Source organism: Grus americana, chromosome 1, assembly GCF_028858705.1.
Source record: "Grus americana isolate bGruAme1 chromosome 1, bGruAme1.mat, whole genome shotgun sequence".
Taxonomy (NCBI): Eukaryota; Metazoa; Chordata; class Aves; order Gruiformes; family Gruidae; genus Grus; species Grus americana.
The window spans coordinates 160,043,887-160,062,074 of NC_072852.1; the positions used below are offsets into that span (position 1 = coordinate 160,043,887).

General features: G+C 37.2%; 1 protein-coding gene across 4 annotated transcripts in view; it reads right to left on the reverse strand.

The window, feature by feature from the left end:
• The window catches only part of PCCA (propionyl-CoA carboxylase subunit alpha), a 299,061-nt gene that overhangs the window by 198,372 nt on the left and 82,501 nt on the right, over nucleotides 1-18,188 (reverse strand). For all 4 annotated transcript variants that reach the window (XM_054821090.1, XM_054821100.1, XM_054821117.1 and 1 more), the window contains exons 7-9: nucleotides 14,688-14,819; nucleotides 7,598-7,634; nucleotides 1,672-1,750 (exon numbers count right to left, since the gene is read on the reverse strand). In XM_054821090.1, the coding sequence (XP_054677065.1) occupies nucleotides 1,672-1,750; nucleotides 7,598-7,634; nucleotides 14,688-14,819 (248 nt within the window). The remainder of the gene's footprint in view (nucleotides 1-1,671; nucleotides 1,751-7,597; nucleotides 7,635-14,687; nucleotides 14,820-18,188) is intronic.

Here is an 18,188-nt window from a genome sequence, read left to right on the forward strand (position 1 = left end):
CAAAATAATCTGTTTCTATCTTCAGTTCTCTTAACCTTGCTTTTGTCTTACTGTAACAAGTACTCTGCCAACTTAATTTTGCCTTCATTCCTGCTTACATGTAAATGCTAAAATAAGCATTTCTCCTTGATATAGGATCAGTAAGTAGTGTTGACCTGTGACTCAGTCTAGATGTTCTTTCTCCTAACACTTTTTAGATATTAGTCTATAAAATTATACTGTAAAGACAAGGCTTGCATAAATAACCAAAAGGATTATTGTAAGAGCACCACCGGCAAATAGGGACCTAAATGGTATTTCAAAGGCTTTGCACAAACAAGACAAGAACCTCAAACTAATATCACTGGGTCAGAACAATATTACTAAATTAATTTTGTATGCAAATGTACAAAAAACATGTCTAGCTGACTTCTGTTGATACCAATCAGCTCTATCTTTCTAAACAACCACCACAACTTTTCTCCAAACCAAATTAGCATTTAGATCCAGTTTTCAATTTTTAAACAGTTACTTTAATCGAGCTCCTTTGCTCCTTTCTGAGCAAAGAAGAAATAAATGCCTTCCTTTTAAGTCCAACAGATGCAATTGCTGCCTGAACAAGATCAAGGCAGTAATTTTGGATTTTAAAGCAGCAGGAACAAAGCATCCTTGCAAGAAAGCAGGTTATTCTAGATCTTCATTCCAATGTGCAAAACTATTTTCCTATTTAGATTTCAATATAAATGGGCTAGAGGTAGCAAGGTACAAAAACCCTCATGTTTTCTTAAATCTAAAATTTAACTGCTAGCCATTCATTGTTCTTTTTTCCATTTTTTAGGTTTTGACAAGCAAAAATTTAATAGGGAACAGAAAAATATGACAGGGCAGTCTTGCAGGTGACTAAATTAAACTAATGAAAATTTGAGTTGTACTTTGAGTTGATTCCAGCATATGTGCTGCTCTCCCCACGTGGAAAGGAAAACGTTTAAAAGTCTATCTCACTTTGGATCAAATAAGCTTTTTGTTGCAAGTCTGAAAAAAATCCCAAACGCATTTTTCTGTAACATCAGTGGCATATGGGGTTGAAACCAAGCTCCTCATTGTCAGAATATTAACAGAGAATGGATTGTAAAACTTGTCCAGTCAATAACAAACCATCTTGAAGTGTTCAGGATTCAGACAATCATTAAGAGACCTGAAAATGTCTGTGTATTTAAACAAACATTTTATCAAACAGGCAAAAGCACAATAGTTTGCTGAGACAAATATTTTAAATGCAGAAGTACGCAATTTATTAGAGCACATTCTGGAAATACCGTGTTTCCACACATGAATAATCAGTCTCATCAACTTTAACAGAACTAATGGCACGCATTAACGTTTGAGAATCAGGGCCAATAAGTATTCTACCTAACACACAGACAATTAATACATCAGCATTCTGAAAGGCATACAGCAAAATGTTATTTACAGTCTACCATTGGACTAAAGGCAGTTGTAAGTGTTCGGTTTTTACTCAACACATGCAAACTCCCAAAGTGTACCACTCACTATATGAAAAGGAGAAACCCAACTAATATCCAATTTCTCTGTTTAACATTTCATATCTGCTCAACTGTCAGCTCACAGTCGCTTAATGGGACTTCAGTAACTGCAGTATTCATCAAGGCAAGCTTTTGGACAGCATCTCACCTGGTCTCTTCATCATCCCAAGCGATTCTCATGCCTTTCCCACCACCACCTGCTGAGGCCTTGATCATGACAGGGTAGCCTAACAGCGGGGAACAATTAGACAGAAGTTCAAACTTTGTTCAGTTGGTCAGAGGAACATGACAACTGACCACATGTCCAATAATGCCAGTAGACAATAACTTCGTTTATTAAAACACTTTGTTTGGAGGGAGAGGAGAGATTTTTCTTTTCAAGACTTAGCTGTCAGTACTGTGATTTCTGAAGCCAAGAAAGGTTGTCTTCTCCATTTCATTTATACTAAAAAGCACTGAATGAATTATTCCTAAGTAACAAAGTGATTTATGAATAAAGGCATTTGACCTTTTTAAGCTCGCATTTCTTTAGCAACAAAGTTTTGTACCTTTTCTACTGCTGAAATAAGCTATAGCTTTGATAAAATTATTAAAAAGATTACTAGCAAAAATAAGCAGGAGATCTTCATAAACTATTTATTAGTCAAGAGATTCAGTAAGCAAACCTGTATCTTATCAACACTTCTGGTGCAGTACATTTTAAATAACAGAGGACCTCAAAAGAGCTGTCCTGCTCAGATATTATGTAATAAATATCATAGAAAACAAATTATTACACTTTTTTCAATAAAAAAGTATTTTCCCCAAACTGACAAGTAGTTAAAAAAAATGAGCAGCATAAATCTGACATCTTTGTGCACAACTGGTAATATTTTACTCTCAGAACAAGACACCTTAATATGGGTATGAGTCAGGACCTCAGTTTTCAGATAGCTAGGAAAGTACAGTAACAAAGTATGCTGTTTCAAAGCAGATTCAGTAATGATTATCTTGTAGTACAATATTTTAATTCAAAACAACTTCCTCAGCCAATTTCTTACTCATATCAGTGAAGTTCACCTTTCTCACATGAATGTACAAAAATTTGAAAATTAAGGACCTGATTAGAAATTTTTTGACATTTCTAGGATATAGCAGAAAATTCTTCAAGCCTTTGGTCTCCAGTATGTTTAATGAAAATCATCAAATTAAGCCAAATATCAGACCAGTTAATATTGCCTGGCAAGAAGAGTCCACCAGTCCTTGCAAACTGAAGACACATTCTATAAAAGGCTTTGATCTGGGGACAGAGAGGGACATTTGAATATGGCTCCCAATAGAAACGGTCAAGTCTGCTATCATGTGTAACTAATGCTTACGGTTTCTTTCTGGAATGCAGATCTACTCTTATTCTGTCAAGTGACAGTGATACAGTACGCCCACACCTCTCCAAAGTCATTTGACTGAAAGGAGGTTCAGGAGAAGATAATTAAAACCAGAAAGATCTGGAAAATCTTTTGCTTAAATAGCCCGAAGTGAACACACAAAAAAGAGGCATGGTACAAGCATAAGAAACAGAGTAGTGTTGATTGGAAGACAGGAAAGTGGCAACAGTACAAAAGAACATTAAATTAACAAAGAAACAGCAAAAATCAATAAAATAGTTTCCAACATAACGTTATTAGACCGTGGAACCCCATGCTAAAGAGCATTCATGTGGCTGAAAGCCGCAGAAAGGTAATAGATAAGCATATGAAGAGCACAAATCAAGTTCCTCTAGGCAGAGATGACCAAAAGGCTGTAAATCTTCATGCTTTAGAGTCTAAAGTAATCTCTAGTTACTAGGTATATGGGCAAGATGAAACAGAGCCATGCAAATACATTTGCTAGACTGTCTCTTAGGTTTTTTTATGAAATATCTGCTGTTGCCCACAGAGGGGTATGGGACAAGTCACAATGTGTTGGATCCAGAACCATATTAAGTATTTTCAAGGTCTCTACAATCCCAGGGTTAAAAGGGCACAAGCATAACAACTCTAGATTGCACGCAGCAAACAGTGAAGTTCAACTCATTTTCATGAAATGCAGTATATGCAACATCTTCACAGGTAGATTTTATCTATGCTGTTGCTGCTTTTCTAGATCCCTGTCAACTGCCAGGCTCCCAGACAAGTCACTGGCGATCTTGAAATAAAGCAAAAAGCACGTTTTGTATGATTGTTCATGCAAGAAATGAGATTTAACCAGGTAACACTGGTGAATTTAAACCTCTGGCAACACTATCACCAGCTGAAGACTCCCACTCAAGAGGCTGCAAGTCTGAAATAAGCATTGTTTTTAGCCTTATTATGACAAACTCACTATGGCAATCTCCATCACCTAATCTACCTTATTCAGTGTTAGGTGTACTTGCAAAAAAATCATCATCAATTATAGTAACAATTTCAGTCTAACGATATCAGTCTCTTGAATGGCTTGCTGATTTTAATTCTGTAAGCAGAGTCTAGGACTAGTGTACTGTTCTTTTGTTTCAACAGCAAAATAGGCATGCTGGCAGCGAGCCTTGGCAAGCTTTATATGCTATAGAATACAAAAGTTGATATATCACAACTATCAGACTGGATACGTGGATTACCAGTATCACTCACCACGTGCAGAACACTTTGCCTTCCCCTGCTCCCTTTATGAATACTGATCATACGTGTCAACCACACTTGTAATTAGGCAGTTACAGATCCCAGAGAACCACAATATAGTTAAAATTAAATCAAAGGCCTGTTTTGAAAAGATGCATACAGCTTTTTAGGTTGAGAAGGAAAAATTCTTTGCAATAGACCTCTACAAGTTAGAATGACAGTTAGCCAGTCCCCTGAAAATAAGGGGACTTGGACTTTTGCTCAAATATGCCTTTACACACTACTTGCTCTCTGGGGCACTGAACTAAACTGGCCAATACCAGAGACTGATGTGCACTCAGACAGGGCAGGCTTTGTAGAATCTACGTTTTGCGTACATATTGGATATAGGATGCTAGGATCAGGACGCATTATTTAGCATTCTCCTAACTCCTTTTGCACTATTCAGCAGCAATTAAAATCGCTGAAGTATGCTCACATAGATTGGTTGGATTAGTTGTGGGAAGGGAGAGGCGTGCAAACGATTTTTAAGAGCAGTTGTAAGAACCCACGACAACAGCAATGAAGAGTCTCACAAAGCAGGCATATTTTTAGTAGGTGTTAGGTTTTCAACCCTTCCCTCAAACTAGACAACAATTTACATGAAATTAAAACTGCATGCAAGAACAAGAACTACTTTTGTTCTGTAGCTTTACATTCTCACAACACATCTAAAGGATGGGTCTAAAAAGATCTTAGAAAGCAGGAAATAAAAAGCCTTCAAATTTGAAGGTCATCAGGCAATTTTTTGCTGTTAAATGGGTACTATTAAGACTGCTTTGTTTCCAGGGTGGTTACTATTCTGAGAATCTAAATGGTAAAAGGAGCAAACAAGCTTCTGATGTCCCACAGTTATTAGTTCCCATCCTTTGCCACCACCATGGTTTTAGAGTCATTTAATCATTTTTATAAAGTTGCAAGTAGTAGACCACAGAATACATTGTGCAATATCAGTTTGAGCAACATTGCATGTGACAATACCAGATTCTCTTCATTATCCATTATTGAAAAACTAGTACTAACTAAACCCACATAAAATGAAACCTAACAAAAACATGGTTTTCACCTCTTCAGTTTTGTATAGACTCATTTAGTTTAATTGCCTGCACTTCATAGTTGTTCAGTTCTTTCAAACTGAAGAGTAAGACTTTCTGGAGTTTCATCAATGCTTCCGAAGTCAAGAAGTCAGAAGTTCTTAATGTACAACTTACAGACAGACTTAAAAGCAGCATGGGAAAAGAGCCAATGTGATTAAGCACTACAGAAAGGATCACAAGAGAACAGCCCACACAGACAAATAGAGAAAAGAAACTATAGAAAGGAGCCTATATGACAATTTGTGCCCAAGCTTCCTCCAATTCCTGATTTAGCCTAATCTCTGTCACATTGTCTCTTGACAACTTGGGAGAGCACATCTCAAATGAGAGGCAAAAGGTAGGTTTTACTCCTGTACTTAGAAAATTTGTATCCATAAGTCACTGAAACAGGTAAAGGCAGCGTCTCAACCCAGAAGAGCCATGCTCTACTACTACTGCATCTTTGGCCAGAATGTAGCAGGGAAAAGCAAGAAAAAATGCAGGCAGCAAGAGAACATTACACAATGTTTTAGAGTTTTAAGTGCTGACCCACCATGATAATTTTTTTTTTTTTTAAGTAATTACTTACGCATTCTTGCAAGACTGAGGTTCTGGATAAGTGAAATTAAAAATAATCTGAAAGTATTCAATTGTATCTCAAGTGCCTTATATGTGAGGACAAATGCATTATATACTTAAGAGACTTTAATTTCATCTTATTTTAGACCCTTTGAAATTACAAACTATTGGATTTTATTCTGATCAGCAGTCATATTAGACAGAAGGTTAACCAAACTGATTGACTGGTCAAAACATGGGTGAGGAAGAAGCTAGAAAGGACATTTTTCTTTCACTACACGACATCATAGTATAAACCTTTTTTGTATCAAAATGGTTTAAGAATTTGCCATCTAGATAAAGCACCACTGAGCTGTCTGTAATTGACTTAATATCGACAGATTTAAGACTGCATGATATAATGACCTCCACAGTGCTACTGATGTCAAAGACGGGAACCAGTCAACAGAACACCAGAACAACTCAGAAGAAAATTAAGCAAGAATACATTTTAAAGGGTATCTAGGAAACCAGTGAATGCCTTCCAACATACATTAATCAAAACTGCTTTAAAAATACTTGCAGGAAATCTTTAAAAAACAAGAGCAAGAAAGACTATCGAAATGAAACTAAACTGACATAGTCATAATACTATGTATGCCCTTTTTAAGGGCTAAACCAAATTTTATTTACAGTTCTCCTCAGGATGTTCCAATTTGGTTGTTAACCTCTTCCTTTTGTTTTTGCTCCCATGACAATGATCAGCAATCACTTGATTTCCCAACAGGGACATAAAGGCTGACCCACAGAATCAGCCTAAAATCCAGCCAAGCCTACACTGAGGGGTTTCAGGGCAGTTAATCAATGCAGGGTAAGAACCCCAACTTAAACTCCAAGTGGAAAGGTGTTACAGAGGAAAAGTCATCTGCAGCAGTGCAAATCCCAATTTCTATTTGGCACATAAGGCACAGCCATAGTTTGACACAGGTGAGATGTATTCGTAGCTACATCAGTAAAAGAAGCTACAAATGTAGATACATCCTTTTGATTATGCACCTGTGATGAACCTAAAATAGCTTCTCATGGCTACTGTCTCTTAAAATGAAAATAAAAAAAACTAGAAAAAATCTCTCATTAGAGTTTTCTTCTAGAAAGCATTTAAGAACACGTGTAATCTCAAGCATATGGTTAAATATTTTCCCTAATATTAAGCTTTAGTAAATAAAAGCCAAAACTCATTAAAACACATATTACACTTAACCTTCATCAAAATGAGTCCCAGACAGTTTGCTGGTTGCTCTTTTCACCATCGTGTAAGATACTCAGAAGCCGAACAGTGACTTTATTCCAGAAAGCACAGAAGAAAGGCTGATGGTGTGGATGATATTTAGTCTAATTGCAGTCCACACGAAGATCATAACATCACTAGCGTCAGCCTCCATATAAAAAGAAATGTGCTGTGCCTAACTTCTGATTATCATGTCCAATTTCAAAGTATATCTTTGAAATAACTCCTTTAGCAAGCTACTCATTACTGCATATTACATGCATTTCACAAATCATGGCTGCACTTGTTCTGTAAAGTCCAGTTTGTACAGCTAAAATGTGATGATTTAAGAGACAGGGCGTTAATGCCTAGATTCTTCTAGTTCTATAGGCAACAGGGAACTGAAAAACTATTAAAACATTATTTGTTCTATAGGGATTACTTATTACACATTCAATTTAGTCAACCATGTCTGCTGAGAGGCACAGAAATCCCACCATAGCTAATTTAAGAACTTACCAATTTCCCTTGCAATTCTGACAGCTTCATCTGCATCCTGTAAAAGCAGGAAATGAGACCCAACGTTAATCCCATCAGCCATTGCACTATGTCCTGAGGGCAGTCATATATTGCACTACTGTCTCCTCTGATTCATTTAATGTTTGATTTTACAACCTTCTGACCCTTTTCAGCCAGAGGAATGTAAAATTAATACCATAAGTGGAATGTAAATTCTACCTCATCATTAGTATACTGAGAAACTCAAAGCAACGAGGAATCAGCTGACAGGAAACACAACCAGGATCGCAAAATGATTTTCTGCAGTTGTAGGAATTTAATGCTAGAATTTAGAAGTTTACAATCAATAATGGACCATAAATCAGATCGTTAAAGTTTGTCCACGGCCAGCTTTTTTCTGTCCTCACAGGTATTTCTTGTATTTTCCTGGTTGTTGTCAGTAGGGGGAGTTGATTCTCTATTGTTTGGGAGTGATTCAGGTTCAGAAAAAAAATCTTGCAGAACTTCTTTGAAGACAAGTTTTTTTTCTGTCTACTGAAGAACAAACACAAGCATTTCACTTTTGCAAGTTTTTCATTCTAAAGACAGAATAAACCTCAATACATCATTTTCAACTGTATCTGAAATGAGAAGATTCACATAATTGTTTCCATTAAGGAATCCACGCATTACTAGTGTACTACAATTAGAAAAATCTTTTTGTTGATGCCACCTATTGCTTCAGCTGACTCATACCACTATAGTCTGGTACAGAAAGAAGTACTAAGAACCCCACCGAATAAAAAACAAAATACTTGAACCTCTTAATAACCAAATCTCTTTTCCTGCAGTAGTTAATTCTGGTTTCTTCTACTGACAACTATTTCCATTATACAATACTAGAAAGAAAAAAGGGTTAAGTTACAGTGGCACAGGTTAAGTTTGAAAATTCCATCCAAATTTGCCAGTATTTATACTATTTCGTGACATGCATTAAAAAATTTGTATGGAAGGTAGTAATGTCTGGAAACCACCAGCTGCTAAGTGTGTCTGAAACTATGGGGGCTGACTTATGAACATTAAAATGAAACCTGATATTTTTAAAGCTTTCAAGGCAATCCGTTTTAAAAGCACCCAGGTCAGAACTTTAAAAAAAAACCCATAAGAAATGTTCATACCTGGTTCATTTATGTCCGATAATAAAACAAAATCCTCTTTAAAAGTCTTCAGTACCTAGTAACAGCCCCATGAAGAATAAGGGGGCTGGCAGGGGAAGTTGTCAGAAAATTTAATTTCCTTTCATTAGCTAGTCTGCTCCACAAATCGGTGCTTGTTAAGTTCAAAGCAGTCCTGAAAGCAACATCAGTTTTAAGTCTTTTTACTCCAGTCACATCTGTTAATGAGATTTTTCCAAATAACAATTGTTTTTAAGTCAAGAGATAAATCTAGCAAAAAACTTCCCCCCCCCCAAAAAAAATAAAAAAACCAGGGTTTACTGTTTTATTACACCTTGCTGCTTTCCATGACCCTGCACCCTCCAAATTTTAGCTTAAAGGGATAAAATGCATGAAAAGGGTCATTTAAGAATGTTAGTGGTTTCCACACATTGAGTTTGAAGGTTCTTTGTTCCTGCCTGTGACAGTTATGCGAGAATACTTCCCCTTAATAGCCTCTCTGTCAGGAAGTGTTAAACCTGCCAAATGCAGACAATTAGAGGCTCTTGAACAAAATGCAGGAAGAGTGATGACTGATGAAGAGCCACGATTATAGTCGAGAAGGAAACTTTTACATTTCTTTTCTCTTGCAAATTCACTCATATTTGCAAGATAGAATTAAGGGGGGGGGGGGCAAACAGGGTAATTTTTTTTCACTTAGTTACCTGCAAACAAGTGGCTAACTGACACACTGCAGTCCACAGGAAGACAAGCTGCAAATCATTATAGGGGAACTTTTCACTGCCACTGTATTTTTTTATGCATGCATACAACAACGTTAAGTAATAAGCGGCATCGTATCGGCAGCACTAATTGTCTCAGTTCTGGCTTGAGCAAACTGAAGTCATCTGCCCAGCACAGTTATTAATTTACACTATTTCAACATCTGTTTCTTTTACAGTTCTAATATATTAGAACCCAAGCTCTAAGATAAAAAAATAATCAATGCATATTCAAATTCTTTAGCCTTCAAAGAGACTTTCTGAAATAGAAAACAAAAATATGCTGTGCTTTAAAGAGAAAAAACTAATAAACAGAGAATTAATAAACAACTCACATATTGAAATCTCTGGTCTTTTGATCTTTTTCCCTAAGAAAGTATGGTTTAGTGTCATGCATTTCACTCGCAGATTACATAAATACAGCAGCAGTTTGAGTACTTATAAAAAGTTAGGACAGTTACTATAGATTTTTGGTGCAAAGAACCTGTGATAGATACAGAATATTTGCCATAGGGGGTAAAAACAGAACGCTATGTCACTGCATAATGCCAGTCCATACGTGCAAAATATATAAAACCACACTGGTACTAAAACCATTTTGAATTCTTTTTTAAAAGCAGGAGTCATCAATGATTTACTGCCATTTTCTCCCAAAGACACATTAGTTACGCTACCATTTTCCCAAAATAAACTGCAGATTGTAAAGAAATACATAATTTTAGCACCATGTTTATTGTACAAATAAAATTGTTCAAGTAAAGGTACAAGTTTATAAAAATCACAAGAGTTATAAAATGTCGGTGTTTTTACAAATGGCTGATTTCATTAAGTTAAAAAGACATAAAACACTCATTTTGCATAAGAATTTAACTTCCTAATTTCATGTACATGCCTCTCTGTCAAGTACCAGCAGGCGGAGACAAAAAAGCAAAACTCTTCTGATGTAGAGGAATGCCAGGATAAAGCTGTTTAAGAGACTCCTAGAGCTGTAAAGCATTTTATTAATTACGAAGAACCACATAATAGTTTTCATGGCTGAGGGTGTTGGCCTTAGAGAACCTCCAGTTCATGTCTAGTCTCCAACAACCTCTCCAGCAATACAGTGATCATTTAATACCAATGTCAATACCTCAATGCAAGAATGCAGCCAAAACAGGTACTTGAAACTTACATACAATAAACTCATAGCCTTGCTGAAAACCTTCAACATGTCTACTGACATCAGTGAAACTAAGTAGACACCCATAGACATTAATCTTCTGGGTCTTGCATCCAGCTGCGTTCTACCAGCCAGAAAACCAAACTGGCTGTATGTGGCAAAACAATATAAAAGTCTTTCTTCCCTTGCCATTCCTTTGCCAGTTTTTCTACCACAACATCTCCTTATACTCGTTACTCAGCCTCCACTTTCTTCTTGTCACTTATTCCTCTTTACTCGTTTACAGATAATCATCCCAGCTCTAACTTGAGCATAGCCATTGCTCACGTGGATTAACACTAATTCTTTTGATTAAGACTATTTGCCACTCTCTCCCAATCAGGTTTTTGGAAACTAATTGTAGTTACAGATTTTAAAGTTAACTACCTTTGAATGCTTTTGTTGGCTCTGTAGCTGACAGTACCAGACTCAAGTTCCTTACATGTGTAGACTGGATAACCCTTGCCCCAGCCAAATGAGAAACTGAACTAGCGACGAGAAAAAAATTACTTTTTGTCAAACTACCCTCTCTCCATGCCTTTCCATTCTCAGTTTCTTATTTGCTACAGCATATATGACAATAGTTAGTTCTGTTATGTCAACCATCTGCCTCTTCAATCCTTCCAGGTCCTTAAGTATACTGTTAAAGGTCTTCCCTTCTCTTTAACTTCTAATTTAATTTCTACTCACTGGGAGTTTTTCTGTATGCAACTTCTCCAAGATGTTACTACAAAATCTTTGCAATTGCAATGTCTACTCCGTGTAAGTGCTAAGCAACACAAATAAGAGGGGAAAAACACTTACATAGGTCCTTCACGTATAAAAGGTATCTGCAGCACTATTTAACAAGTGCTGGATAAAGACAGCTCTTCAAGTAACAAAGATTTTCAGTGCAGTCCTAAGTTGAATAACAAAGCACTAGAAGTTGTTACTCTATGTTTGCTTTAACTATTCATCCACAAAGAATACACCCAACTGATCTTTCTTAACTTCTGGCACTGTCAGCGGCATGAATGCAGTTTTCTTCCAGCTTTATTAGACCCCACTATAAAGATGAAGCTACCTCTAATCAACTCAAGTATCAAGTAGGCACTTAACTCCTTCCTAAGACCTTTAAAAATATTATTTCTCAAGAAGAGCCCTCAGATTTTGAAAGCTTCATAACTCTGACCAAAACAGGTCTTCCCACAGAATGGCAGAAATCCTATGCAGTCTCAAATTCCTTGTGCATTGCTCTTCCGATTGTACCTGGTATTGCACAGCTTTGCCCTTCCTATCTTAATCCAAATTGGCAAAATTGTACATCAAGCTCTAACCAAAGATCAGGCATCCTGTATGACCTAATTACCTGGGTATTCATCCAAGCAAAAGACATTATCACAGAAAGGAGATCAGAGGACAAACACAGGCACATATTTAGATCCATAGCAAGGATGAGAATATCAATTATCAGAAGTTTTACTTCCTAGAACTGGTAACCAAAGCACTAGTTAACCTAAAATTTTCATCTCCCTTTTCTGATAGAAACCACAACACTGGCAATGTCTGTGGACTCCTTTTTTTTGATGGGTACACTGTAGACTTTTTTTAATCTCATGTTCTTTTTCATCAACACTCTTCAGATAATCAGAACTAGTGCAAGGCTGAGGTATGTGAAATTGATATGATATGGATGCTTCAGGATTAAGCAACTACTGCATGAGTTCCTTTCAATAGCTGAGGACTGGAATTGTCAACTCAATCCTACATTCCAGTTCATTTGGTGAACTACCATTGCATATAGCCAATTGCCAGCCAGATCACTTGCACTCTTGCAGCTTACCAGTACCTGAAGGGGCCTACAGGAAAGATGGTGAGGGACTGTTTGTCAGGGAGTGTAGTGACAGGAGACAAGGGGTAATTGGTTTAAGCTGAAGTAGGATCGATTTAGATTAGATGTTGGGAAGAAATTCTGTACTGTGAGAGTGGTGAGGCACTGGAACAGGTTGCCCAGAAAGGTTGTGGAGGCCCCCTCCCTGGCAGTGTTCAAGGCCAGGTTGGATGGGGCTTTGGGCAACCTGGTCTAGTGGAGGGTGTCCCTGCCCACGGCAGGGGGGTTGGAACTAGATGATGTTTAAGGTACCTTCCAACCCAAACCATTCTATGATTCTATGATTTTGCATCAGGAAGTTGAGGTAATTGTCAAAAAAAGTACAATTACAGGCCTCGGAAACAAGTGCATACAGGTAAGTAGGTAAGTTTCACTAGTTATATGGCTATCTGTTCATTAACCACTACTCTACTTTGGCAGGTGTGTTTGTTTATATTAGCAGAATAACAGACCCTCACAGAAGTTTTAACTTGATTCAGTGATAAAACCAGCATTTTCAGTATTTGATTCTGCACTAGAAAAAGTTTTGTGGTGTTTAGATGATCAAAGTTATCTCCTAATCAGATGTTTTTCTAGAAGTTATTTTCAGGATTTCTAGAAGAATATACAGGATATCAGAGAGAACAGAGCATCTTAGACACAATAGCTTGGTCTTATACATGATAGCTTGGCTGCCGTTAAATCTTATGAGTGCTAAAAGGACCACATACACAAGGACTGCTAAAACACACAACAAAAAATCTGAAGGAATGCTGCCAGAATTCAGTACTGCCACAAATGCCAGCCTACCACTCATACAGAGCCCTCCAGAAGAGAAGCAATTCTTTGTACTTTTTCCTGTTGAAGCATATCCCACTGCCAGGCATTACATGAAACAGGCATTTCCATCACGAGTACTGAAGAATTCTCTTGTGCATTTTGACCTCAGCTACTTCATGATTTTATTGTTCTCTCTCAGTAGCCAAGTTCTCCAGACATCCTCCATCAGAATGATAATTTTATGGAGGCCTAGCCTCTTTGCACTCTGTTCATCTTTCTCATTTAGTTGGGTTTGTTTTCTTCCTGCTAACAGGGTTTAAAATCCAACTTAGCTGACATGATGCTGAACACCATTGCCCTGGTATATGTTGTTCCTTAAAATACAGTCTGCATTCCATCAATATATTCAGTTGTTCCCAATTATCTTGACATTTCCTATTTCATCATGTAAATAAGATTTATGATGATTGGAGGTCAGTAACAATTGTCATAAATAAAACCTGAAAAGCTTTCCCTTCAACTATGTTAAAGTGTTGTTGAAAAAAAACTTCACTTTTTCCTGCAACTCAAAGTTTTACTTAAATTTCACATGGAAAAAAAAAATCTAACTTGACATGCCAAGCACAAAAAATTTCAACCCAGGTCAACATTTTATAATACACCAAAGTTTTAGGTGTATACAACGAAGGTTTTAAAGGAAAAAAAGCTTATTTACCTACGTTAACACAGACAATATATAAAGACACACAGGATAGCTTATAAGAGCCCAATACAACCAAAGAAATACTTTATTTCACCTTACAAAATATAAAGAAACAACCAAAATATTTATAAAACTGTTGGAAATCATTCCTTCTAAAACCCCAGGAGGAACACTACCTCTAGACCCAGACAAAGAGCCACCAACTTCCCCCCACACCGAGTTTTGCAACACCTCGAAATCTATACCATTAGCAGAGACCATAAAATGGAAACTTCATACAGTGTAACAAGCTTCACTCTTAACTTCTGCCTGTCAAGATCTTGGCTAACAAGAAGCAAAGAGCCAAGAAGTGTAAGGACACATGCAGATAGTTGAATCCATATCTGATATTTAACATATTTACCTGCCTTCATGTTAAAGCAAAACATTTTTAGAGACTCCATAGAAGCAGTCCTTACTACATCATTGACATCATTCTTCTCCAAAGCTCTCTTGCTAGTAAAAATCTTTATCCCATTTTTAATTACATCTTACTGAAAAAGAAGTTGAAGTTATAATTACATTCTGCATCAGACCTTCAATAGCTGTACTTCAATTTAGACACTGTTCCTACAGTGGGTAGACAGTAATTAAATGATTTCTCACCTTAACTACTCCATCAAAGCCAGGGATCGTGTTGACCTTTGCATTCTTGGCTAACAATTTGCTTTCAATCTTGTCTCCCATAGCTTGAATAGCATGCGTGTCAGGTCCAATGAAGGTGACACCTTCTGATGCCTGTAAAGACAATGAAGGTATAACTTTAGGAGATGAAACTAAAAGTCAGCTTTACACAGGTATTACTACTGATTTTTTTTTCTCTCTTTTCGAACTGATTAATGAAACGTTTAGAAGACAGTGATCTGTTTATGTAACAGCCTAGCAATATATAAGCAGCATTTCAACCAGTTCATTAGAAATGTGTATGACCTTGTGAAACTATGTATACACACAGATTCAAAGCCCCTATAATTAGCATTTGTATAAATCAAAGCCAGGCCAAAGAAAAATAGCTGAAAGTGGAAGTACTCCAGCTTGAAAGTTAGAAATATCCCTTGAGAAAATAGAGGCTACTTAACTCACCATTGGAATAGTCACAAGTGATTTACAAAGATATGCTTGCTAAACTGTAATGCAGCTGAAAATTCCATTATACATTCCTTAAAATCAAACCTTGATGAAAATCAAAATGGAAGTCTCTTACTCAATGTATTTGAAGATCTTGAAAATAAGGTAGTAAGTAAAATAATTTCTCCCCAGCTCTCTCAGGCAACTCTTTCAATATAAATGCGGAAAGAGGTTAACATAAAATACTTTAATACTTAAAGTTTAATACAGACAGAACACTGAATTGCATTTTTTCCCCTCCTGTTTCTCTACACCAGCAACAGATTTCAGTGATCAAGTATACAGACATTTTCTTCAAACCTCTCCAGGGTCAGAAACATACAGAGCTAAAGGCAATTCTATCAGAACTGTTTCACTGAAAATTACTGATGCATCAGTGAGTACATGCATGTTTCCAGCAACTTAACATCTTTTGTACTATAGAGAAAAAAAAACACATCAAAAGAATAAGCATACTAGTAACCTTGCACAATTTTTTCCAACTGTTTCATTGATTTTTTTTTTGGCCGAATTCTAAGACACCTCTAAAACTCTTAAAAACAATGTGTTTCCAGCTGATGAGCAGTTTACTTAATACCAACACTAACACAATGGCAAACATTCAATTTCTTATATCAGAATTGGTGTCTTAATACACTGTCCTTCTGACATACACTTGTGCTGCATATGTTAGGGTTGCCAGATAGTTATAGTGACTAACAATAAAAAGTAATTTGCTGAAGCTTTGTGCATTTATATGATGAAAGTATGTGACCATAGAACAGATATAAGAAAAATACTGGTTTTAAGCTGGGGAACAATGTCCTCCTATTCATGATCTTGTAAGAGCCAAGAGCTCCCAACATGCTGGGGAGTCACTTGCTTTCACTGTCAGCAGCTTCCTAGCAGGAAGGGTGTAATAGCAGAAGCTCTGCATGGACAACTTCCTATCATCCTAGCTGACAGGGTGCTACAGATAACCGAGAAAAGACCAGGTTAAATATTACAGACACACTAGGAAGCTCAGTGCAAAGACACCCAAACCAAATGCAAAGCATTGGTTAGAGCTATTTCAAAGGCTCATTAGCTTCAACTCACAATGAACCATCTGGGTTTTTATCTCAGCTCACCTCTTCTATACCACAGTAGGCTTATTAGTTCACCAACTCAGTAATATTGATTTGATGTCTTACAAACTTGGGAAGATTGCAGCAGGAGGGAGGAAGGGATAGGAAAACTGACACAAGGGTACAGACCTATTAATATTATAGTGCCAAAGGATATGAACACTAAAGGAACTCACTTTTTAAGGAGAAGAGAAACAGAAGCAAGGAGCTGATGTTTGAAATCATAGCGACACAAAGTTTGGAGCTGACCATTTCAGAAACAGCAGATTACAATCTGGAAACTCTTAACAAGGGAGTTTTAAATAGGCACCTGCATACGCCTGGAGGTAGGGAAGAGTTGCCTTCTGTCGGACTGTATTCCCTGTCAGACTGTATTCCAATCTCAAAAAGCTTTATCGAAAAAGTTCGCTTACATATGTGGCAACTGGAGATCATGCTTCCGACTTTACCATATATTGCTTTGTCTTCCCACTCTCTTCTCAAAGTTTACAATCAAAAACATGGGATCTCAGGAGGTCATCAAGAAAGTGGGTTCAAAACTTTTGCTTTTTAGTGAAAGGCATACAGGAGACACGTGGCTTGACTTACTGTCTCTTCTCACTGCCTCACGGCATGGACTTTCAAAGTGCCCCATTCATTCCCTGCTCCCTCCCAAGGAGGCAGTCGGATAAGAAGAGGACAGCACCATTCAGGAGAGATTCATGAACCACCTGAGAAGAAACATCCCAGGCCATTTCAAGAAATGAATCTGCTGCATCCAGTATATTTGTTACGTGAATCTTGTAGAGCTATAATATTCCATGTGGATACAATCAATACTTGTTAAAAATTAAGTACTAGATTATGAGCAGCAGATTCACATTACTCTACTGAAAATATCACTAGGTGCAACTCATATTTTTGAATTTATCTTTTTCTTTTTTTAATGTATACTTTCAATGTCCAGAATTTACAAAATGCACTTGTCTACGCATGCACCTGTTGGCTTTAACTGCTTTGAACCTTACACAGAACAGCTCTTCAATTGTGAACAATCAGCAGCTTAGTACCACCAGCGAGTCCACTATATGGTTAGTCATCACATCCAGTTATTTCCCAGCAACAAAATCTGAAACAAAACAGTTCAACTCAATGTGATATCACAAGATAACTGAAACCACACAACTCTGCATGCTGCAATATCCTTAAATCAAAAATAAGTTAAACAAACCAAGGGGGATCAACCGGTTTCCAGCCAATACATCAAACCATCTCTTACACAGAAAAGGTGTGCATTATCTGACATGACTTGCAACCAAATTTAGCTAAGCTCACAAAATAAGACTTTGTCATCTTAAGGCACTATGGGACAAACTCTTGCAAGTCTTGCTACAATGATTTAAGACCCTGTCACTCAAAGATGCTCGCTCAAGCTCTCTGCCAAAGCTTCTCAGCTCATTCACCAGAAAAGTACCCCAGCTTCTTCACTGCCAATACTAACACGTAATGTACTAAATGCTCTGTTCAAAACTCTAATGCCTGATTCTGAAAATACCAAAAATAGACCATAAGAATGTGGCAGTATCCTCTTCCGTTCCCACAAAGATTTATCAGCGTTCATCCATTAATACCTTTAGTTTATGCAACACACAGAAGTGGTGAAACTGTGCAAGAAAAACTTTCAGTGCCTGATGACAGTCTGTCCACACACAGATTTGGCAACGTACTGCAAGCGCTAGACCCTCTGCTGTACATACACAAGCTTACACACTGCGTACCAAACAAGTTCTTCCAAAAGTTCTGTTACTCTTCCACATGTTCAGCAGCATATTCCAGCCTTGAAGGCTAAATATCTGGGCATAGGGAATGTGTCACATGTCACCATAAACATGCA